The sequence below is a fragment of the Chiloscyllium punctatum genome, chromosome 7 (assembly GCF_047496795.1).
Source record: "Chiloscyllium punctatum isolate Juve2018m chromosome 7, sChiPun1.3, whole genome shotgun sequence".
Taxonomy (NCBI): domain Eukaryota; kingdom Metazoa; phylum Chordata; class Chondrichthyes; order Orectolobiformes; family Hemiscylliidae; genus Chiloscyllium; species Chiloscyllium punctatum.
In genome coordinates this window covers 79,406,611-79,432,530 of record NC_092745.1, presented here as the reverse complement: position 1 = coordinate 79,432,530, position 25,920 = coordinate 79,406,611, and the positions used below count along the sequence as shown (strand labels likewise).

Genomic DNA, 25,920 nt, shown 5'->3' with positions numbered 1-25,920 from the left:
TCGCTATATTAACTACTAATACTCTTGCAATATATTAACACCCCATAAACACACCCTTGGCAAAGACAAATTCAGTAAAACAAATGATCTCTCATTCATTTCTAGCAGCAGGATGAAAGCCCCAAATTTTAGCTGTAGCAAAGAGGAATAAGAGTTTCCACATCTAGCTTCAAGACCCCAGCAACTGCAGAAAGCTAAAACTAAATATCCTGGTTCTTTGGGAGCTGATCCCACCCATTCAGGTTGCTTCTATTGTCCCAACCTTGTTTAAAAAAACAATTGCCAAAATTTCTCTAACTGTTTATTCTATTTACTCTCTTGTTTTATTTTTATACTTACACTACCTTTAAACAAAAGTTAGGGTCTAAGTTATCTTTTTAATATATCTTGAGGGGGTTTGGTCTGGTCCATAACCGTGCAGGGCTTTGTATGTAATCATGACTAGTTAAGAAATTTCAAATTTTCTGTTGACTTTAAGCAGACTGCTTACCACCTCCATCTCAGCCTTTCTTCATTGCTTTTTTTTTAAGAAACACAAAATATATCTCTCAAAGGCATAGTGTCATCACAGCAGTATCTGACCTAAGGAGCATTCAATGATATTAGCAAAATGAAAAATTAAAACTGTTGTGGTTCATTCCAGATTGTGCATTTTAATTTGTTGGAAGCAAATATGGAATATTTTCAAAAAGTCCTTTGCAATTTGAAAATATCTTATGTTCAGTGTTTTAAGGATGCCATATTTGGCAGAACTTTTAAAAGCTACAAAATTAAAATGAAACCGCTCCAGCCTGTAGAAAGTTACATTGCTTAGAGAGTTTATCACAGTGTGCAATACAAGATGTGACACTCCTTTGTTATAGCTTAAATCTGAACATTAGTCTGACCATGTCTTTTGATGTATTATGTAATTTTCTTTGTTCCAACATTGGTTCCTGATAGACTGTTATTTGACACACTAACGTATTCTTTAACTGGAGGGACTATGAGACATTATTTTTAATTTATAGCAAAAGCAAAAGTACTCATCTGAATCTCTAATTCCTTTCCAGATCTTTCTATTCTCTTGCCCATATCAGTTTCTGTTCATTTGAAGTGTTAAGTTACATGTGCCAAATGGTCTAGCTGACCTAAATTAGGTCTTAAGGATGGGGAAAGAGGCTGAGCTGGCAGCAATTTTTTTTGAAAAGCCAAGAGGAGCACTTCTGTTCCTCCTCACATGTAACTTCTAATTTTTTTTTGTGGGTGGCCTCGCTCTCCTTTTGATGTTTGTTGGTTCAGTGTTTAAAATCTGGTCTATTTGGGAAGAACTTGAGATGTGAATTTCATCTACTTGTGTCTATTTTTTTTTTTAACTCCTTAGATGTAGTATGGCGCCTGTTTGCACAGACTGTGAGGAATGCAAACCATATGCTTGTTCTGGGTAGGAGGGTTTTTTGGCCATTGACAGACTTTTCTGATTATGCAATCCAATGCCTTTGGGTGTCAACAAGTGCAAAACAATACTTGATTTGAATATTCCCCTCCAGGAGTTTCAAAGAAAAGTCTATGTCTCAGGAACAACTAATCAGGGTGAGAGAAATTGGGCTGGGTTCAGCTTCTGATTGAGGTAGTGGATGTAATGGCAGGATGTGGAGGGGAAGAAGAAAATACAGACTGGATTTAATAAGAGTTGAAGATTTAAACTTGCTTGGATAGATGACGAAGAGACTTGAAGATGTTGTGGATTTATGCTGGAATAATGCTCACTGCAAACAACAGTATCATGAAGAATAAATTATGCCAAAAGAAGAGCATCGTAAGTGTGTGAAGAGTGGAAATTCATATCATTAATGCAGAAGAGGAATTATGTACTTTTTGGTTTTTATATCCCCAGCTCCATGTTTTACTGTTGATATGGGGCTGAGAGTGCAGTGGTTTAATGTATGACACTGCTGGAAGTTCCAACTAGCAGTAATGAGATTTTCCAAATTCAGCAAATGACTCTCACTCCTAGGCAGCATTGGAATGGAAACATTCTAGAGTTTAGGTGACAAGTCCTCTAACTAGATTTAGGTGGTTTACAAAAGGGTCCTGCAATAGAAACCAAACCCTTTGTTGAAATGGGACCAGCAATAGTTTCAGGCAATGGCCAGGACTGTGTCCAAGCAGTGAGGACCTTGAGAGTCAGTGAAGCTACCTGTACAGATTAAGATGAAGACCTTGCATCTGGGAAATAGTATCCACTAAATTCATTTTATGCTACAAGAAATGGCAAAGTGCCCACTAATGCAATGACTTCAAATAACTTTCTAGCACCTCATCCAAGTTGCCAGAATATCATAATAGGCCCTCTGTGTAGTTTGAGTTTAATACCCCTTAACTTTTTGATTTTTTCATTTTTCTGGCTTGTCAAACTGTTACAAATTTTAGTACTTCCAAACTGGAAAATATTATCTATATATGAGAGGGATCATAAAGATTAATGATACATTTGCTCAAATGTCCTGCTGTCAAGAGACCTTGAGTAGTCTCCCAAAACCCTGGTTTGAGTACAGCTTGTGACCCTCAATACAATTGAGTGGACACATACTTAATGATGTAGAAGAAGGCTAATGTGCTATTTTTGTTTTCTGGACTTGGTGCCTGTGCAGTTCTGAAAACAATCTTCAGAGGAGGGTTTAATGTTAGATACAAGCTGCATCTTTTGACCAATAAATGATTGACAGAAGAACTGATCAGGTCCCTGCTGAAGGCAGTCCTGAAAATGTGTTGCTGGAAAAGCGCAGCAGGTCAGGCAGCATCCAAGGAACAGGAGAATCGACGTTTCGGGCATAATTATACCCGAAACGTCGATTCTCTTGTTCCTTGGATGCTGCCTACCTGCGCTTTTCCAGCAACACATTTTCAGCCCTGATCTCCAGCTTCTGCAGTCCTCGCTTTCTCCCTGCTGAAGGCAGGCAAACTCAAACAAAATGATCCAGCTGGCACTGGCCATCAACTGAACAGTGCAGAAAAAAGGCTCATTGAAACAGAATCTGAAGAACATAATGAAAAATAGTCAACTCCTTGCGTTTATGAGTCCCTTGTAGCATACTGCAATGTCCCAAGAGTAAAATCTGACAAGATTTCTTTTGTGTGGTGTCCATACTACACCATTCCGGTTTAAAAGAAAGCTAGCAAATTTTCTTATCTATTTATCTCCACTTGGAATCAAATAGGACTTTTCTAGAAAAACCTGTCGTGATTTCTCCCATAATGATGAGAAAATGAGCTTGGGAGCTTTATTGGATGTCTGTCCAAAATACATTTTAAACTTTAGTGCTTGAAAGTCAGTAATTAGTCTGTCAAATTATGAACAATGATTATAGATTCTTTATATTGTATAATTTAGTCTTGATCTGTTATAAATAAGTGGAGAAAGAAGCAGTTGATATTTTGTCAAATACCTTTACACCGAAATGGTGCTGTTTAGTTTTTAAATCAAACTGTACTCCCCTGTTCTTAAAATACATTTTTAAAAATGTACTTTTGAGGTTTTTTTTATTTTAAAAGGCTGAAGAATTATGGGAAAGTTATTTCATTCAGTAACGCATGTAATGCAATAGATACTGTAAGCTCAACCTAATCTACTGTTGTTTCCCCGATTACTTGAATCAGATAGATGTTTTTGCTGGGTTTTATGCAGTGTCTAATTCAGTACTGTATCTACTTGAGTAACATTTCAATACAGTTTTTGTATTCATTGTCAGTAAAAGTGATTTTTTTTAAATTAAAATAATGCTAAATACCCAAACCTTTATTCTTAGTTGCTGGCAAACTGTTCCTGCTTGTCACTTGCCACGTCAATCTGCTATATCAAAAGACTTAATGCATTGAGAATTATACAGTATTTTAAGTTTGTGTTAAAGTGGATTAGAAGAGGATTACTCATAAGCAATATTTGCCCCTATAAGCAATGTAGATGTGCACTGTAAAAGCTCAATTAAAAGGTTCCCATTAATAAGTTGTCATGGATGTTGACATGTGCAGGTTTTGGCTATTCCTGAAGTGAGGCACTAATGCTGAAAGTAGGCCTCCTAAATTTTTAAAATTACCAAGAAAAAGTGGCAAATGGAAAAAGAAAAACATTAAGTGCAAATTAGTAAATGTGTTCTATTTTAGGTGCAGGATTGTGAAGGAAAATAAGTTGGGCATCTCTAGATTAGAAAATGCTTTTTGAGTATGTGCCTATCCTATCCCCACCTCATACCTAAACTAATTACACCTGTTATGTTAATGAAAATTGATGCAGTAATAACTTAATTAGTCACAGTTTGTTGTGCCAATAGATACACTTGCGAGCAGCCATCGTTTCATTTGGCACACTTTAATAAAAATCTGTAATATTTGGCTTTTATTACTGCAGGTCTCTAAATGAAGTCTACTTGTTAAGAAATCCTTGTGCAGTTGTGCTTCCCTTGCACTGAAAGATCCAGTTTAAAATTAAACCACCTAAAACAGTCAAATGTAACCTTGAATCTGTTGGTGTAATAGTTGGCATAAATCTAACTTTATCCCAATCAATCAAAATCTAGCTCTAGATCACGCCGGGGATCTTCATCTCCAAGGAAGAGATCTCGCTCAAGTTCTCGATCATCATCATCCTCTGAAAGAGGCAAAAAAAGAAGCCGTTCCAGGTCATCATCCTCAAGTGGCCGCAAAAAAACTAGACGTTCTGACTCAAGATCTTGGTCTGCAGAAAGGTTTGGGCTTCTGTAGAATAAGATTAGTATACAGGATTGATAGTTAAACATCTCTGCAGAAACCATCTGTTAACAAACATTCATTTTTAAATGAGATTATTGGAATTAAAATGTTGGAGGACGCTTCACACAGGTTGTGGGCTTTAGATGAGATGCAGTGTTTACTTTCGGTATTTTAATTTAAAGTGTTACTTAAAAGATGCAACTGCAATTTCCCGAAAATCCGTTTTGCCCACCTTGTTGATTATTTTTGTCTTTTGCAGGCGCAGTGGGTCGTCTTCTGGATCCTCTCATTCAGGCTCCCGTTCAAGTTCTAAACAGAAATAGCCTTTTAACATCTGCAGTTTTTAAAAAGTTCAGTAATTTCTGGAAAAATGCATGAAACTTATTTTAAAGTTATTAGTGTCTTGAGCAAATCCACCTGAGATGTTGTGAAAACATTAAACAAAATTGGGCAACTGTTCTGATGAGATCCTGCTGATGTAATCTTAAACCAATTGTTGCTTTTGAGTGTTGGAATTGTATTCTAGTTTATTAAATTAGTATATTAAGCCATAATTTCTTCCATATGGGGAAAACTGATTTTGATGAATTTTTGTTACAAGGGCTGTGAAGACGAGTGAGTTTTGAAGTGTATGTTATGAGTTTTGAAGTGTATGTCTACACCTACAGCATTATAATGCAGAATGTCTAAGTACAGGTTGTCTTTAGAGCAGGAGAATCTTTTGAAGGTATAATAAATTCTAGGGGAATGCTTGTTCAAATTACTTTACCACAATGAATCAGGATACAGTATTGGACATAACAATTTTGTTTGATATTTTTGTTAAATCAGTTCTTCTAAGAATTCAGAGCCTCAATCAGGGCTCCCTTTAAGTATTATTAGAGATCCTTGTGCTTTCCACAGGAAATGCAGGACAGAGCAACTTGACTTTGACTTAGGAAATCTGCATCGCAAGCAAATAATGTAGTTTTCCAGAATCCTGGAACTCAAGCCTGTTTAGAGCCACTGCCCTTGCTGATGTCTATAAAAATACACTGGGATATTCCACAATATTACATACTTTGAAATTTAGAAGTGTCTTCTGAGTTTTCACTATACATTTTTCCACATCACCCAAAATTCTTGTGCCTCGTGCTGATTTCATTGCAGCTTCTTACTTAGCTTATGGGCAGAGAAATTGCAGCAATCAGCATGCTTATGATCTTCAGTTCTGGGTTAGGTTCAATTATCTTTTAATGTCTTAGAAATAAAAATCTACATTTAGAATTTTTTGGTTGAGGGAAAAAATGTGTAGAATTGATATAACATTGGCTTGTTCACATTTCCCTTAGCATCCTTAATTCTGTTTTGGGCTGGATGTAGGTGTAAGTGCCAAAGTGAAATAGGCTTGAGCAATTTTGAATGCAGTTTTTGGTGTACATCACAGCAGCTATTATTTGCTGTTGGTCAGTTGAACACAAAGCCACAACTATTGTTCAGAAATTAATAAATGTAATGTTGTTGAGGGTAGGATCTTCCAGGACAGAATTACAGATTCACTTTTGGGACTGAATGGAGATGGTGAATAGCTTTGGTAGCTCCCTCAAGATCTAATGTAATAATGAGAAAGCATTGTATTTGCATATTGGCCAATTAAGCATAAATACAAAAAATATGGAATATTCCCAATAGTTGAACCATTATTTTTTTAATATAATAGTGCATTTTCAGTCTGCAAGCTCTTTTAATATCTTTGAAGCATTGGGTTTAGTGCTCAAAAATTGTGGATTTTTAAAAATCCAAATATAATGTATCAGTTGTCTTCCATCTTGATGAATTATTATGGCTTAATATAACTCTCATCTTAAACCTGGTTACAGGAAAATAATTGCATCGTCAAACAAAAGGTCTACTTTTCAGAACTCATGGGAATTTCAGCTATAGTAGATGGTAGAGGAAGGTAAGTATACAGCAAAAGTTCTAACATTATTTGTGAATTATACTTAGCTATACAAATTGAATATTTGGTGCAAATGTGGACATTGATTAAAGGGTCTTTATTTTCAGTTTATTTTTGTTTGGTTATACAGGCACCAGAAATATTAGGCAAATAAGGGTTGGCTTTTTCTTTTGACGATACACTTTGTTACTTAAGTGGTCTATTGCTTAAGATTTTGCAGTTTTAATCTCTTTAACACCTTCTTTCAGAGCCAACATGTCTACACGTCCAATTGTACTTGTAGCTCGTATAAAACCAACTTGAGGAACATGTGACCAATATCTATTGCAGTGTTTTGGGATTCAGCTCTGGAAATATTAGAAGATCTGATTTGTGCAGGATTCCTCTGAATGTAGAGTTTCAGTGTAACTTTTGTGGGCAACACGATTTTCATAGTGACATTGCTGTCGTAGTTAAATTTTACAGGATTACATGAAGGAGTGTGAATTAATAGTGACTTTAGTTTTGTATTTTCAATACTTTCAAAGCCAGTTAAGTTCTACAGAATTTTGTGTCTCTTTAAACTTTGCCTATAATAGTCTCTGTCTCTATTTCAAGAAAATTTAGCTGAGGTCACTTAATTTGATCTAGGTTGGTATGTTGATCAGTCGTAAGGTTTGGATTTTTTTAAATGGTCGAAGTGACAATTAACTTAAGGTCGTCAGCTTGTTCATCTAGCCCTGTGTAATAGTTTTCATCTGAAACAAGAAAACACTTTGTAGACCATGTGTATGTAAATAAATCTTCAGTGGTACGTTATCCAATGTCATGTTCAAGCACCAATAAAGAAAAAATAAGTGGTTTGAATTACTTGCCTAATTGTATTTGTTGTGCTTTTGAATCAAGTAGTTTGATTTAACAGAATATTTTGGAGTGGGGGATTATTTGTGTTTTCTGTTCAAGTCAAATTCTACCTGATGAACATTTTCACTGAAATAATGAGAAATGAGAGTGTAGTTGATGTCTATAAGACCTTTCTGATTTAAGTGTGATCAGAATATGATGGATTTATTGGTGAAGTCAAAGAACATAGGAATAAAAGCTGCAATGGTGGCATGAAAATGAAATTGACTAAGATAGAAAGTGATAGTGAATAGTTCTTATCAGACAAGAGAAAATATAATTATGGTCACGTTCTCTATTCTAAATATTCAATCTTTTGCTTGTACATATTATGACCTAGACATGAGCATGCATTTAAAGATGACAGGTAACACATAACTAGGAAATATAAACAGTGAAGCTGATGATGGCAGTCTCAGAACATGGGTGAAATTGGAGGATAAAAACTAATGCAGAAGATTGTAAAATGATGTTTTGGAAAGAAGAATAAGGGGCAAAATAATTCCAGTAGAGTTGATGAGGATGCACCTGCAGTTTTGTATGCACAGCTGAGTGTGGAAGGGCTAAGTTGAAAAAATTTAGTTTTAAAAGAATTTCTAAGAAGAACTCTTGAAGAACAAATTGTGGACAGAGGAGGTAAGAAACTAAATTCCTTGCTGAAACACATGTCTTTTTGAAAGCATGAGCCCTCAACGTAACATGGACAAATGCCAATTTAAAAACAAAAGATGGCAAGACCCTCCAAAGTGCAGAAAATATTAAGAATCCATTAGAAAGAATAGTTTACAATGCAGTTTGAGCAGAGGCCATACTTAAAATTGTTTCCAGTAGGAAAATATTGTGGAGTACAGTGATAGAGGGACTCTCTGAGATCATTCCTGACGAAGGTTTGCAGCCCGAAATGTCTATTTTCCTGCTTCTCGAATGCTGCCAGACCTGCTGTGTTTTTCCAGAAACACACACACAACTCTGATCTCCAGCAACTGCAGTCCTCACTGTCTTGAGTAGGAAAATGTCTAGCGACTGGTCGACGAGTAGAAAGATTCAATGCAAGAATGCAGTAAGGAAGAAAACTCTAACCTATGTAAAACCTGTTATTTTTTGGGGAGGAAGATGATGTTCAGAAGAGAGGCAGATGGGGCTGGCAATGCCTGGTCTCTGTGTTGAACACAGTCTCTGAGGAAGAGGAGCACTCATTTCTGTTGTTTCTGTGACTGCATTTTGGATTGTAACCAAGAGTTTGGACTAGCGGCACCTAGATATCTCCATCTTGTTCACAGCATCAGCTGAAATCTCTGTCAAGGCACCAACTTCTACATGTTGGGGCTAGTTGCAGTTAGAATGCAGATTAGTGGGTAACAGTCAAATCAACATCCAGCTATTGAGGTGCGCCAGTGGCAGGGTTTTTAAACCTACCTTTGATTTTGTACTTCTAAATTACTCAACTGTCAGCTGGGGTACAGTGTTCCAATTTAGGAAATATGTTAACCTTGGAGAGAGGGCAATGGAAATTTATCATGTTACCAAGGTTGAGACATGAGAAGCTGAATTTGACTTCCAAGTAGAGAGAGGTTTTGAGATTAAGGAAATTGATGAGAGAAACCTGCCTTGATTGGAAGCAATCATGTCTCTTAAGCTTATTTTATTCATTGGCAGATACCTGATAGTAAAAAATTGTATGTTTGTCATAACCATAAAAAGCAGGACCAGTCCAATCTGACTAATTACTGCCCCATCAATGATCAGCAGAGTGATACTGTTATCAACACTACTCCAGTTGCACTCATCAATAACATGCTCACTGATCAACAATTTAGGGTTTTTTTTTCTGGATTGCATCTCAAGATCTAATTTAAGCCTTTGTCCAAACAGACAAAAGGATGGAGTGTCACAGGCAAGAGTGACTAGACATCAGCATTTGACCAAAAATGTCATCTTAAATTGAAAAATTAAAATCAATGTAAAATCGCCATTGGCTAAAAATAGATCTAACAGTAAGAAAGAAATGAGGTTGGTGCAGGTTAGTCATTTCAGTCCTGAAACATGCTGCAATTTCAGGACAGTGTCCTCAACCCAAATTAGGCTTCGATAATCACCTTTCCTACATTGAAAGGTCAAGTGTGGGGTTGTTTGTTTATCATTGGCGAAATCCGTTCCGTTTGAAGCTCTTTTGAAATGAACTTGTCTAACCACACGTGCATAATGGATATCCTCTAGCTGGGAGAAAGTGAGAACTGCAGAAGCTGGAGAGTCAGTCAAAACGTGTGGTGCTGGAAAAAGCACAGTAGGCCATGTAGCATTCAAGGAACAGGAGAGTCCACAATTTGTCGGGGAAAGGGGGCTCAGCGATAAATGGGGAGTGGGGGTTGGGGGTAGGTAGCTGAGAAGGCAGTAACTTGATGCAAGTGAGGGGTAATTGTGATAGGTTGGAGGAGATAGGAGGAAGGAAGATGTACAGGTCAAGATGATGCTGAGTGGATGGTTAAATCTGGGTTGAGGTGCAGGAAGGGGAGATTTGGAAATTAGTGAAGTTGATGTTGATGCCAGGACCCTTCACATGGCATCCACATTGACTTCACTAATTTCCAAAACCCCTCCCCCCACCTCATCGCAGATTCAGTCCTCTCAACCTGTCCTTCCTGTCCATCCATCTTACATAGAACAGTACAGTACAGAACAGGCCCTTCAGCCCACGATGTTGTGCCGACCACTGATCCTCATGTATGCACCCTCAAATTTCTGTGACTATGTGCATGTCCAGTAGTCTCTTAAATGTCCCCAGTGACCTTGCTTCCACAACTGCTGCTAGCAACGCATTCTATGCTCTCTCAACTCTGTAAAGAACCTGCCTCTGACATCCCCTCTATACTTTCCTCCAACCAGCTTAAAACTATGACCCCTTGTGTTCGTCATTTCTGCCCTGGGAAATAGTCTCTGGCTATCGACTCTATCTATGCCTCTCATTATCTTGTATACCTCAATTAGGCCCCCTCTCCCTTTTCTCCAATGAAAAATGTCTGAGCTCAATCAACCTCTCTTCATAAGATAAGCCCTCCAGTCCAGACAGTATCCTGGTAAACCTCCTCTGAACCCTCTCCAAAGCATCCACATCTTTCCTATAATAGAGCGACCAGAACTGGACGCAGTATTCCAAGTGCAGTCTAACCAAAGTTTTATCGAGCTGCAACACGATCTCACTACTCTTAAACTCAATCCCCCTGTTAATGAAAGCCAAAACACCATATGCTTTCTTAGCAACCCTGTCCACTTGGGTGGCCATTTTAAGGGATCCATGTCCCTGCACACCAAGATCCCTCCGTTCCTCCACACTGCCAAGAATCCTATCCTTAATCCTATACTCTGCTTTCAAATTCGCATCACCTCACATTTATCCAGGTTGAACTCCATTTGCCACCTCTCAGCCCATCTGTGCATCCTGACAATGTCCCGCTGCAGCCTACAACAGCCCTCTATACTGTCAATGACACCTCCAACCTTTGTGTCATCTGCAAATTTGCTGACCCATTCTTCAATCCCCTCGTCCATCATTAATAAAAATTACAAACAGTAGAGGCCCAAGGACAGAGCCCTGTGGAACACTACTCACCACAGACTCGCTGTCTTCTGTTGGCCAGCCAATTCTGTATCCAGCAGCTAAGTTCCCCTCTATCCCATTCCTCCTGACCTTCTGAATGAGCCTACCATGGAGAACCTTATCAAATGCCTTGCTGCAGTCCATATACACCACATCCACCGCTTGACCCTCATCAACTTTTCTAGTCACATCCTCAAAAGAACTCTAAGGTTTGTGAGGCATGACCTGCCCTCCTCAAAACCGTGTTGACTGCATTTAATCAAGCCATGCTCTTCCAGATAGTCATAAATCCTATCCCTCAGAATCCTTTCTAACAACTTGCAGACGACAGACGTGAGACTTACTGGACTGTAATTGCTGGGGATTTCCCTATTTCCTTTCTTGAAGAGAGGAATTACATTTGCCTCTCTCCAGTCCTCAGGTATGACTCCAGTGGAGAGCGAGGATGCAAAGATTTTCGCAAGTGACGAAGCAATTGCATTTCTCGTTTCCCAAAGCAGCCGAGGACAAATCTGGTCTGGGCCTGGCGACTTGTCAATCTTAATGTTTGACACAATTTTCAGCACATCAGTTTCCTCTACCTCTATCCATTCCAGCATGCAGACCTGCTCTTCAAAGGTTTCATTCACTACAAAGTTTGTTTCTTTCGTAAAGACAGAAGCAAAAAACTCATTTAGGGCTTCCCCTACCTCCTCAGACTCCCCACACAAATTCCCTATGCTATCCCTGATCGGCCCTACTCTTTCTTTGACCATTCTCTTATTCCTCACATAAGTGTAAAATGCCTTTGTGTTCTCCCTAATCCATTCTGCCAAGCCTTTCTCGTGCTCACTCCTGGCTCTCCTCAGACCATTTTTGAGCTCCTTCCTTGCCTGCCTGTAATCCTCTAGAGCTGAGCTTGACCCTAGCTTCCTCCACCTGTGTAAGCTACCTTCTTCCTTTTGACGAGAAGCTCCACTGCTCTCGTCATCCAAGGTTCCTTTATCTTACCACTTCTTGCCTGTCTCAGAGGGACATATTTATTCATCATTTGCAACAACTGTTCCTTAAACAGTCTCCACATGTTTATAGTGCCTTTACCATGGAACAATTGCTCCCAATCCATTCTTCCTAACTCCTGTCTAATCGCATCAGAGTTTTCTCTTCCCCAATTAAATATCCTCCCATTTTGCCTAATCCTCTCCTCCTTCCTTTCCAACTATCCACTCCACCCTCCCCACAGACCTATTACAGTTACCCCCATTTGCATTCACTTTCCCATCTACCTCCCACAACCTCCCTTCCCCACCCCCTCTCATTTATCTCAGCCTCCTGTGCCTCTACATTCCTGATGAAGGGCTTATGCCTGAAACATTGACTCTCCTGCTCCACAGATGTTGCATGACTACTCTTTTCAACTCATCAACTAGTTAGGTCTGATAAGTGATGTCTGATATGTAATATTCCTATCAAACAATAACCACCTTTATTGTATTGCTACCAATTTGAAATTTTTGTTTCAAATTTTTAAACAATGGTCACTTCTTAAAATGGTATTCTGTTGAGTGCAACAGTATAAGTAGAATTATTTGTCGATGCTGTCATGAGTACAATGTTATGACATTTCAAATTTGAATCATTGCACTTATTACTGCAGAGATGAGACAAACGTATGTTTTGAAATCTGAGTCTATCTGTTCAAAGAGCAAATAGATAATGCTTTTATTGAGTAGTTGTTTACTTGTGATTCAATCTGTTGAACAAAACAATACACCTTTCTGTTGTAATACTCTCCATGACGTTGCATAAATTTATCAGCTCTATATATTTATCTATCAACATAAGTAATAAGTTTCTGACATTCTAGTTACCAAAACCATGCAGACAGTTTTATTTCGATATACAACCAGCTAGTGAACCTGCTGCTGAGCAGTCACTTGAACGTTGAGAAAGAAAAGATTAATCCCAATAGCACTTTGAGTTGGTAAGAAGTCCGTTCCAAACAGAACAGCTGGAACTGAATAAAGCAAACTTTAAAAATGAATTTTAAAGAAAAAGTTAAGAACAGAAGTAGAACTTTCAGCTTTTCAAGCCTGCTCTGCCATTTAATACGATTATACATCAGAAAGGGCCTTAAGCTGATTGCCAAGTACCCCTAGTCGTCATGTTTGCTTTTACTTCCTACGAATCCAAGAGACCATTTCCACCGATCCCAAACTTTGCCTCCAATTACCCTGAGCCCAGACTTTCACCTTCATGATGCCCAAGTTGGGTCACTTCCGATAACTTTCCCTCCCCAAGCCTACCATGCCCTCTAATGTTGTTCTACCTACATCCCATACATTTTCAGCTTGCCCACACCCACATCATTATCCCTGACTCCATCTCTACACATGCCTCTGCTTGCTTACCCAGCTTTGACTCTCTGCCCCTTCATCCAATAAAGTCCTGAATAGGCCCTCATGTAGCCCCTCAGCAATCAAAAAATGAACTCTGCAGGAGGGTATTTATCCTGGACCTCCAGATGTTGTTTGATGCTTAGCAACAAAGAAGCCCCTTGTACCTGGCAGCAAACTGAATTTGTCATGTCCCCACTTTGACTTCTATGTTAAGAAATCTCATCACGTTTGTTTGCTTGCTGACATTTGGTAAGTCAGGAAGTTGAACAGTAATGAGGCATGCTGTGGTACAGTAGCAAGCTACAATCCTAGTTGATTAACAACACACGACTGCCCACTGAAAAGTTGCCCGACTGTCCAGAGAGTGCATAAAAGATGCATCAAGTTGCTCGCAATATTGAGACAGACTTCTCAGTGATTCTGCCACAAATTCTATTGTAACCCACATCATTTAGGCCCAATAAGATTCTGCCCAGCTTAATAATTTAGTTTTTCTACCATTTATTTATTCCCCCTATATAAATTCTCCTGACTTTGCCTGTAATGGACCTACATTAGTTGCACTAAATGTTCCATATTTGTGTGTCCATAAAAGCACTTATAGTCTGTTTGTATGTTTTATGCTAGCTGCTGTTCATCTTCTATTCTCTTTCCTTTTCAGTTGCTTGATCCCCTTTTCTTGTATTCTAAAACCTCTCATTCATCAGATTTTGTACAATTTCTGATAACTTTATAAGCCTTTACTTTTAATCTTCTATACTTAGTTTCCTTTGTCAGCCATAGTTGAATGATCGTTTTAGGTCTTTGCACCCTGAAGGAATGTATAGTTGTCCTGAGTCTCTCAATAGGTCTTTAAAGACATTCCTACATACAGTAATATATTTTCTGAAACCACCTCAGCCAATTTGAGCTTCACACCTTCATAATTTCCCTTCAAATTTAACACCCTAAGTTCTGAATGAGCAACCTCACTTTCAAACATAGTGAAAATCAGATTTATGTGAGTCATCCCTAAAGGTTCTTCTACACCAGGCATATTAGTTAGCCTTGTTTTCATGAGATAATGGATCTAAAATAGCCCATCCTCTACTACTTGTCATTTACATAAATGATTTGGATGCGAGCATAAGAGGTACAGTTAGTAAGTTTGCAGATGACACCAAAATTGGAGGTGCAGTGGACAGCAACAAAGGTTACCTCAGATTACAACAGGATCTTGATCAGATGGGCCAAAGGGCCGAGAAGTGGCAGATGGAGTTTAATTCAGATAAATGTGAGGTGCTGCATTTTGGGAAAGCAAAGCTTAGCAGGACTTTTACACTTAATGGTAAGGTCCTAGGGATGTTGCTGTACAGAGACCTTGGAGTGCAGGTTCATAGCTCCTTGAAAGTGGAGTCGCAGGTAGATAGGATAGTGAAGGTGGTGTTTGCTATGCTTTCTTTTATTGGTCAGAGTATTGAGTACAGGTCATGTTGGGGCTGTACAGGACATTGGTTAGGCCACTGTTGGAATATTGTGTGCAATTCTGGTCTCCTTCCTATTGGAACGGTGTTGTGAAACTTGAAAGGGTTCAGAAAAGATTTACAAGGATGTTGCCAGGATTGGAGGATTTGAGCTACAGGGAGAGGCTGAACAGGCTGAGTCTGTTTCCCTGGAGCGTCGGAGGCTGAGGGCTGTCATTTGAGAGATTTACAAAATTACGAGGGGCATGGATAGGATGAAGATACACAGTCTTTTCCCTGGGGTCGGGGAGTCCAGAACTGGGGGGCATAGTTTTAGGGTGAGAGGGGAAAGATATAAAAGAGACCGAAGGGTCAACTTTTTCACGCAGAGGGTGGTAAGTGTATGGAATGAGCTGCCAGAGGAAGTAGTGGAGGCTGGTACAATTGCAATATTCAAAAGGCATTTGAATGGGTATATTAATAGAAAGGGTTTGGAGGGATATGGGCCAGGTGCTGGCAGGTGGGGCTAGATTGGGTTGGGATATCTGGTCGGCATGGACAAGTTGGACCAAAGGGTCTGTTTCCATGCTGTACATCTCTGACTCTTGCTGGGTCTTCAACATGCTGTTCTAAAATGCTATCCTTAACACATTCTGAAAACTCATCCTCCACAGCTTTATTGCTCATTTGGTTTGCTCAGTCTATTTTCAGGTTGAAGCCACCTGTGATTGCTATGTTGTCCATGCTAATGCTTCTCCATCTGCACATTAATAGCATGCCCCACACTATCAGTACTATTTAACGATCTATCAATAACTCCAACCAATGTTTGCTACCCCTTCAATTTCTTAGCTCCACCCAAACATATCCCACACATGGATCTTCCAATCTGAGATCCTCTCTTACAAATGTACTGATTGCATCCACCACTATCAACACAATTTCATCTCCTGTTCCTTGTCTGTACTTTCTAAAAGTTGAATATCCTTCAATGTTCTATTTGCCATGCAGCCTTGATTCAGTAATAGCAATTAAATCATACCCACTTACCTCCATTTATGCCTTTACATTCTCTACCTTGTTACAAATGCTACACATATTCAGGTATGGTGCCTTTAACTTTTTTTTTGACACCTTTTCATATTTGAATCATACTCTTTGCTTGGCTTTGTTCTCCTGTCTTCTAGTGTTCCCACCATCATTTCTACTTCCTGTTACCAACTGGTTTTTAATTTAGGTTGCCATTCAGGCTTCTATCCCCCAAAAAGCTAGTTTAAACCCGCCCCAATACCACTAGTAAATCTCCCTGCAAAGGTATCAATCCCAGTCCCACTTAATATGTCACCCATTCAGATTGTACAGGTCCCACCTATCCTCAAGCCTGGTCCCAATTCCTTAAATCTGGTCTCCTCCTTCAGCCACATGTTCAAACAACCAATCTGCTGTTGTCATGCTTGCCAGCACATGGCATTGGGAGTGATCCTGAGAATGCTGTTCTTGAGACGCTGCTTCTTAATTTCCTTCCTAACTGCCTGAAATCTGCCTTCCAGACCTGACGCCTCTTCGTACTGATGCCATTAATAAATGGGACATAACTTCTGGTTGATCTCCTTTATAGAAGGATATCCTGCATCATTTCATGACATTCTTGGCCCTGGCACCAGGGAGGCCACAGATCATCCTGGAGACAGGCATTTCTGTGGCAGTAAACATATCACTATTGACCTTCCGTTCATCTACTTCCTACCCTATACAGCTGAGATATGTGGTGCTATTGGTTTGGTTCTGTCTTCACTCTTCTGAGGAAGCATATCACTCACCCATTTCCCACTTGGAATGTGATTAGCAAGTAAAATAGACTTGTGTCTTCTGCACTCCATGCCTTGTTCTTGCCTTGTGGTCACCATTTCCTTGTTGCCCGAATGCTTCTAACCTGTGGTGTCACAACCTCCTTGTACATAGTCATTGAGATATACTACGTGGAAACATCCTTTGGTGCAACTCATCCATGCCAACCAGATATCCTAAACTCACCTAGTCCTATTTGCCAGCACTTGGCCCAAATCCCTGTAAAGCCGACCTATTCATATCACCATCCAGATGCCTTTTAAATGTTGTAATTGTACCAGCCTCCACCACTTCCTCTGGCACCTCATTCCATGTGCACCCCACCCTTTGTGTGAAAAAGTTGCCCCAAAGGTCCCTTTCAAATCTTTCCCCTCTCATCCTAAGTCTATGCCCTTTAGTTCCATGTAGTCCTCTGTCTCATGGATGCGTAACAGAGACACCAGCCACTGCTCAAACTCTGATACCCGATGCTGTAACTTATGCAACCAGTAACACTTCCTGCATATGTGTTTGGGACATAGATATGTCCATGACTTAGCAACTACTGCAGATGAACACTCCATGTCAACCAGCTGACCTGCCATCCCATAACTTTAAGGACTGTTTGTTCCTCTTGGAATAAGTAAAAACTTATTTTAAAGTACTATTAACCAACTTTACTTCACTTACATTTATTTTCCTTCCACTTACTTTATTTCTCTAGTTTACTTTGATCCTCTCGATTTTAGTTTGGTCAATGTTCCTTACTGAAATCCGAATAGTTACATCTTCTATAGAAATGATACTTTTATCTAGTTTTGAGCTATTTAAACTCACTCCTTAGCAGCAATTTCTCAGCAATCGATGCACTTAAGGTTTTCCTATTATGGCACCCTTGGATTTTTTTTGTCACACAGCCAGGCTGACAAGTATCCTTGAGTAGAGGTGTCTCCTACAGCTCCAGCTAACTCTGCTCACATAAGGTAGTGAAGAGCTCAAACTCTCTAAGCAGTGCAATGAGAGCTCCACACATGCCAATCATTGTGCTGATGCATTGCTTCCACATCCAGTAGCTGCTGCCAGAAGTGCATACAGAGGCAAGTAAAATTAGAGGGGAGGTTGCATGTGATCCTTTGAGTTGGTCACTGGGAACTCTTCAAAGTTTTCTTCTTGAGAGGGAACACAACACTTTGCAGTTTCATTATGTACTCATCAAATAACATCTAAATCAATTCAATTATTTTACAGATTAAAGTAGATTCATACAGCATCGAAACAGACCGTTTGGTCCAACTTGTCTGTACTGACCAGACATCCCAATCTGACCTAGTCCCAATTACCAGCATTTGGCCCCTATCCCTCTAAATACTTCCTATTTATATGTCCATCCAGATGCCTTTTAAATCTGGAACAATGAGGAAAGTGAGAAGTGCATTGAACATTAGAAACTTAACTTCCATTAGTCTTATTTGAGTCAGTCTATGCTGACTGAGATCTGACATCAGATGAAGGGGTATAACCCATTACTATAACATGTTTGCCATCAAACCTCCGAATTAGTTCTGGGTAAAGGTTAACTTCAATCGTTCCTGACCTTGATGTATTATTGACAGTAGTGTAAAATGTTTTAATGGTGCCCATTTTATTTTTCAGATACCAAAATGCCAAGTCAAATACATTTATTTAATCTTTGATTTTTTTTTTGGGGGGGGGGGGCAGTCTGTTTGTCATTTGTATTCAAATCTCATGTTACAACTCATTGCCCTCTCATTGTCCCATCTTCTCCAATACCAGCCATTCCTTTTGATCTCTGCAATTCTCAGGTCCCACTTGCACTTGACTTGTTGTTTAAGTACCACTCTATATAATTGCTTGAGATATTGCTATCTATCTGTCCCAATTCTCTGATGCAATTTGCTTGGCTACGCTGTCTTAATAATTACATTTCACACCTTACCTTTGGTTTGTCTCTGTCCATCTGTCTCAATGCTTTAATATTCATCTTGGAACTTCCTTACTACACACCTTTGGACCTAGACTCATGGTTATTTTAATGTGATATCTTGCTTAATTACATTAAGATGCCAACACCAGCTGAGGTCACTATGAAGGATCCTGCCTTCTCAACCTTGCCCCTTATCTGAGACATTATGACCCTCACATTAAGCTCCCCACGAGTTGTCTCTCTCACTCATGAGTGAGAAAGTCTATAGTCTTCTGGGTCTATCGTGACATTGCCTTTTACTTCTATATGTTTCAAATAGAACAATGCTACATTGCTTCCCAAACCTCCTGAGTTAAACCATTACCCTGTATTGTCCGTGCAATGCCAACTTAAACAGCCCACATCAGATGAAGAGTTATATTATGCACTACAGGCATAAGTTTCAAACAATATAAACTGAAGTAAAATTTTTGAGATATTGTGAATGTAGTGCATCAGAGCTCAATTGTACTAGTATAATGATACAATGACATCCTAATATCACCTTGCTCATACCTGCAAATGTTGGGCTTTTCCTCAGAAGAGATTTGAGAGGTGGCGATTAGCCTCCTATATTTGCTCACAGCTTCAGTGTAAAACAGTCTTTATGTTGTATTACCAGAAGATGAACAATACAACTTTGCTGAAGTTGCACATATTCAACGATTCTTTCTGACAGTACAGTCTACTGGTAGGTGGTGATCTTGCTACACTTCACTTCACTTTGTGCATTTGCAATTACATTTTTAAATCTTCAAACCTCTTAATGTTATTGATGATTATGTTTTATTTCTGAACTTAGAAAGAAAGCTGATTGATGCCATTAGTTCTTATCTATCTAAACGTTTCAGTTCATGATTTCCACAGTACGTTCAGTTGCCTCTGTGCTTACGTATATTTGTTGTCAGCACTGAGCAGGTCATGACTCAGTAATGTGGTCACACTGTTCCAAAAATGGCAATATCTTGCTGGTACCAACTTTACAACAAGTCTGTATGATTAGCAGAGGTCAAGCAGCATGTCACAGGCCCTTATTAGCCAGGGAATTCTATATTTGGCTTGGATGTACACAAAAAGATCACCCTGTATGATTGGTATCCATACCTTGTATTTTTAACCTTGTATTTTTGCTCGCATTATCATTTCTTCAAATTAACAGATTTTGTGTTTTCATCAATGACCATTATGGGGTTGAACAGCTTTGTTCCTCTGCCAATTTTATTAATTCTCCAATTCAATTATTAAGTCATAGAGGTACACAGCACAGAAATAGGCCCTTCAGCCCCACTTATCCATGTTGACAAGGTTTCCTGAACTGAACTAATCTCATTTGTCTGCATTTGGCCCATGTCCCTCTGAATTATTTTTATCCACATCTTGTCCAAATGTCTTTTAAAAGTTGCATTTGCATTCACTTCTATCACTTTGTCTGGCAGTTTACTCTATATATACATCACAGCAGGGAGAACCAGTCTCTGTCTGAAAATGTTGCCCCAAGGTCCCTTTTAAATCATTCCCTTCATACCTTAAACCCATGCTCTCTAGTTCTGGATTCCTATACCCTGGGGGGGAAAAACCTTGACCATTCACCTCATCTATGTCCTTCACAATTTTCTAAACCTCTATAAGGTTCCTCAGCCTCCTATGCTCCAGGCGAAAATGGTCCAGCTTCTCCTTATAACTCAAACCTTCCAGTCTCTGTAAGGATAGTGAAGAAGGCGTTTGGTATGCTTTCCTTTATTGGTCAAAATATTGAGTACAGGAGTTGGGAGGTCATGTTGCGGCTATACAGGACATTGCTTAGGCCACTGTTGGAATATTGCGTGCAATTCTGGTTTCCTTCCTATCTGAAAGATGTTGTGAAAGTTGAAAGGGTTCAGAAAAGATTGACAAGCATGTTGCCAGGGTTGGAGAATTTGAGCTATAGGGATTGGTTGAATAGGCTGGGGATGTTCTCCCTGGAGCGTCGGAGGCTGAGAAGTGACCTTATAGAGGTTTATAAAATCATGAGGGGCATGGATAGGGTAAATAGACAAGTCTTTTCCCTTGGGTGGGGGAGTCCACAACTAGAGGGCATAGGTTTACGGTGGGTGGGGAAAGATTTAAAGAAATCTAAGGGACAATTTTTCCATGCAGAGCGTGGTAATTGTATGGAATGAGCTGCCAGAGGAAGTGGTGGAGGCTAATGTAATTGCAACATTTAAAAAACCATCTGGATGGGCATATGAATAGGAAGGGTTTAGAGGGATATGGGCTGAGTGCTGGCAGGTTGGGCTAGATTGGGTTGGGATATCTGGTCGGCTTGGACCGAAGGGTCTGTTTCCGTGCTGTACAGCTCTATGATGCTATAACATGTTTGTAAATCATTTTTGCACACTTTCCGGTTTAATGACATCCTTCCCATAGCAGGGTGACCAGAATTATAAGCAGTCCTGCAAATGAGGCCTTACCAATGCACTCAATTCTCTGACTGATGAAGGCAAGCATGCCAAATGCCTTCTTTACCCCCTGTCTATCTGTGATGCCACTCTCGAGGAGAAGTGTACCTGCATCCCTACGTGTCTCTGTTTGATAACACTCCCCAGGACTCTACCATTAACTGTGTAAGTCCTGCACTAGTTTGTCCACCCAAAATGCAACACTTCACATTTATCTGAATTAAACGCTGTCTGCTATTCCTCAGCCCACTAGCTCAGTTGATCAAGATCACACTGCACTCTTAGATAACCTTCTTTACTGTCCACAACACCATCAATTTTGATGACATCTGCAAACATACTAGCCATGACTTTTATCATCCCAAACTTACTTAGCATCCCATGAACAGAATTTAATTTACTTTCAAGGCATAGATTGCCTGATGCTACTATAGTTGGAAAAATCATTATTAATACTTATTGTAACAAGAAGAGGTATCAACTCGTCAATACATGTTTCAAACAGAGGGCAACTGAAACTTGGGTAATAGCCCAATCTTCTTGAAACATTTTAGGATTTCTAAGTGAATATTTTTTTAAAATTGAGAAGTAATTTGAAATGATATTTGCTTTTGAGACATAAGAGTATGTTTGCTGAAAAACTCTATCTAGCTTGTTAGGAATAAAATTCTGCCTAAAGGCTTTATATAATGTCCTGTAATATGGCCAAAGTATACACTAAATCCTCCTTCGTCATTTCGCCACCTCCAAACAAACCCCACCACCAAGGATATATTTCCCTCCCCTCCCCTATAAATCTTCCAGAAAGACCAATCCCTCCGTGACTCCCTCGTCAGGTCCACACCCCCCCAACCAACCTAACCTCCACTCCCGGCACCTTCCCCTGCAACCGCAAGAAATGTAAAACTTGCGCCCACACCTCCCCCCTCACTTCCCTCCAAGGCCCCAAGGGATCATTCCGTATCCGTCACAAATTCACCTGCACCTGCACCTCCACACACACCATTTACTGCATCCGCTGCACCCGATGTGGCCTCCTCTACATTGGGGAGACAGGCCGCCTACTTGCAGAACGTTTCACAGAACACCTCTGGGACACCAGCACCAACCAACCCAACTGCCCCGTGGCTGAACACTTTAACTCCCCCTCCGCCAAGGACATGCAGGTCCTTGGCCTCCTCCATCGCCAGACCATGGCAACCCAACGCCTGGAGGAAGAGCGCCTCATCTTCCTAGGAACCCTCCAACCACAAGGGATAAATGCAGATTTCTCCAGCTTCCTCATTTCCCCTCCCCCCACCTTATCTCAGTCCCAACCCTCAGACTCAGCACCGCCTTCTTGACCTGCAATCGTCTTCCCAACCTCTCCGTCCCCAACCCCTTTCTGGCCTATCACCCTCACCTTAACCTCCTTCCACCTATCGCATTCCCAACACCCCTCCCCCAAGTCCCTCCTCCCTACCTTTTATCTTAGCCTGCTTGGCACACCTTCCTCATTCCTGAAGAAGGGCTTATGCCCGAAACATCGATTCCCCTGCTCCTTGGATGCTGTCTGACCTGTGCTTTTCCAGCAACACATTTTTCAGCTCTGATCTCCAGCATCTGCAGTCCTCACTTTCTCCAAAGTATACACTAGGGGGCAGAACTTACCAAAACATTTAAGAAAGGAAAAACACAAATTTGAATCTTGGTTGTCTTGGAAATAACCCCAAAAGCTAAGTTTTTTGTTGAGATGTAACCATTTACAGTGAAATGGAACCATTTTTGTGAATGTGTATAGGTCAAAGCAGCTGCAAAATATTTCAGTCTCAAGTCATCTATGGCTAATTGAGAATGTAGAGATGGGTAATTCTGATTTTCATAAATTTAAGAAATGTGTTATTGCAACTCATGTTTGCACATTACTGGCATGGGTAACATAACATTTTTGTGAATGGTAGGAAGAAAAGCACTACGAATATTTTTTTGTTTGCTGTGTATGTTTTAGATCTTTACCAATGATTCAAATTTTTAGATAACAATTTTAGAAATATTTTAAAAATCAGAGAGGCTGGCAATAGATGCCAGGTGGACCATCATGTTATGCTTTCACTTAATTTTTTTATTTGCATTTCTGTAAATCCTTTCTTTTTGGAGCAATCTATTTGTATGTTTTGCAGCTGAAATATGGTATTGGAAGCATTATAGTATTTTTTTTAATCGATAGTCACCAAATTGGTACAGATTCTGCTGAAGCGTCTTTCATGTCAAAATGCAGAACAAAATGACTCCGTTTTCTAATGTATCTGAAAAGAGCCAAGATAGAGAATACTACTTGCAGTTTCTTTTCACTCCCCAAATTGATGAAGAAAATGAGGCTTTTACATACTCCTTTGAGGCAAGTGCGGGGCAAAATCTCTGTCAAACCATGGTCATTATTTTAGCTTCATGAGAAATGGGACCACTGATGCAAGTGGACGGTGTAATAAGTAACTGCTGAGCTCTCTGGTATCTTTCATATTAGATATACGATGTTGTCAGATGTAGCAGTGTACATGGTGACAGAAAAAAGGATATTAGCTTGAAAATTATAAAATCCCCAGAAAAGGCGTAAGAGTTTATTGCTTTATACAAAACACATCAGGACTTTGCAGACTGTTTCACTGGTATTTGCCCTCTTTCCATGGAGACTGTCAAATTTCTCAATTTAGTAACAAAACCTTTCCTTTGGGGAAACCATTAAAATGATTTCACAGGGCAACCTTTTATTACTAACTGTCCAGCAGCAATCCAGATTTAAACAATTAACATTGTGAACGAATAGCCTCAGCACCTGCCATGGCAAGGGAATTAAGATCAGCAGTGCATTATGGAATTCAGAAGATTGCTAGCGTGGTATATTGCCGTACACTAACTCAGGATGTAATTTTTCCATTAGAGTATTTTTTTTTAATTTACTGAACTTCTGTGATTTATTTTTCAGTGTTCAGTCATTATATAGTTCAAGCCGTTTGTACCTTAGAAAACCTGTTTGACTTAATTTACCCAATTTAACCAAAGCACATTAGGATCAATGAGGTGGTACTAACACCCCTTGATATCTACTTGAATTTTTCCAAAATGAATTTTATTTAAATGCATTTAATTAGATGCTCATCAGTGTCAGATGAAATTTGGCCATATTTTCCAAGGCGTGCAGATCATTTCTTGCTGAAAAGAGACTGGAATTAAGAAGACAAATTGTGAGAAAACAATGTGAAATATTCCACAAGCATCATAGGGAGCTACATAATTGCAAACACACTCAACTGGTTTAATTCTTCCACACCATGCAAATGCATGATTTCCCAAAATGTTACAAAAAACTCCATATTTCTGGCAGGTGATCCTGATCTGGGCTCCATCAGAAAATCCGGGCCCCTGTTTGAGTCATAGAGTCGTAGAGATGTACAGAACAGAAACAGACCCTTTGATCAACTCGTCCATGCTGAACATTTCTCCAGTATACTATTTATTCAAGTAAAGATTTCATTGACCTTTTTATCACTTTATCTGAATTCCCTTCTAAAACTATTGTATCTAAATATGCAATGACTAAACCTGTATTAAAACAATATATATTTACAGAACACCACCAATTTATTAGCAAAGATGAGGGGACTACCTGTTCTTTTTCTGTAGATAATGTCTCTTCAATGACATGGTTTCTTTCAAAGGTACCCTGCCTATGAATTCAGTGCAGGATTATTTCAATGACAGAAACTTAGACATTCTCATATTGTCCCTTAAAACAGAAAGAAACTGGGCCAGAAATAAAACAGGTTGAAGGAAAGAAATATGAAATTGTTCCAATTGAATAAGGATTTACATGTTTAGCAGCTATCTCCACTATATATTCGAGTCTCCAGATAAGCAACTCTCAGATCACTTTACACAATTTGCACACGTTGGCAGGTTTGAACAGTTACAACCAAGGCTTTTGCTACATCCTCTCTAATGCCGTTCAGCCACCAAAGGTACATATCAGGGAATTATTTTCCATACATTTTGTTTCAACTTCCCTTTTTCCCCAAGAGATTTTTTTTAACTATTATTCCATATTCTTCTTTAATATACTTGCATTCTCACTTTCATTCTTGTTAGGAAAAGTAGTTATCTCCATCATAACTTAATCCTCCATAATTGGATTCTTTACTTTCTCCCTGAATGGTCTTTCTCCTCTTTGAATAGTCCTTTATTTTTTACATGTTTTTGAAAACTTTAATTATTTCCTTTTTCTTATTATTCTTTTTAGCCCCATAATCACTCTTTGCACTTCCATACCACAAGTTATATAATCCTCGTGCTTATAGTATTATTACCACAGCGAGTTTTGAGAAGATTTGTAGCTCAGGTTGAGGTTCTGGATGTAGGTTTGCTCGTTGAGCTGGAAGGTTCATTTTCAGACATTCATACTAGGTAACATCTTCAGTGAGCCTCCAAATAAAGCATTGGTGGTGTAGCCTGCTTTCTATTTATATGTTAGGGTTTGTGATGTAATTCCCTGTGGTGACATCATTTCCAATGGCAATGTCATTTCCTGTTCTTTTTTTCAGGGGATGGTAAATGGGATCCAAGTCAATGTGTTTGTTGATAGAGTTAACTCTCGATAACTCTAAGGTTCCAGCTCAGTGAGCAAACCTACATCCATTATTACCACATTTTGATCATATTTTTTCTTTTAATTTT

General features: G+C 39.3%; 1 protein-coding gene across 2 annotated transcripts in view; it reads left to right on the top strand.

Moving 5' to 3' along the window:
- zranb2 (zinc finger, RAN-binding domain containing 2) overlaps positions 1-7,513 on the top strand; it is a 44,731-nt gene extending 37,218 nt beyond the window's left edge. For both annotated transcript variants that reach the window (XM_072574171.1, XM_072574170.1), the window contains exons 9-10: positions 4,557-4,724; positions 4,988-7,513. In XM_072574171.1, coding sequence (XP_072430272.1) covers positions 4,557-4,724; positions 4,988-5,051 — 232 coding nt within the window. In that variant the 3' untranslated portion in view covers positions 5,052-7,513. The remainder of the gene's footprint in view (positions 1-4,556; positions 4,725-4,987) is intronic.
- Positions 7,514-25,920: the final 18,407 nt, after the last annotated feature.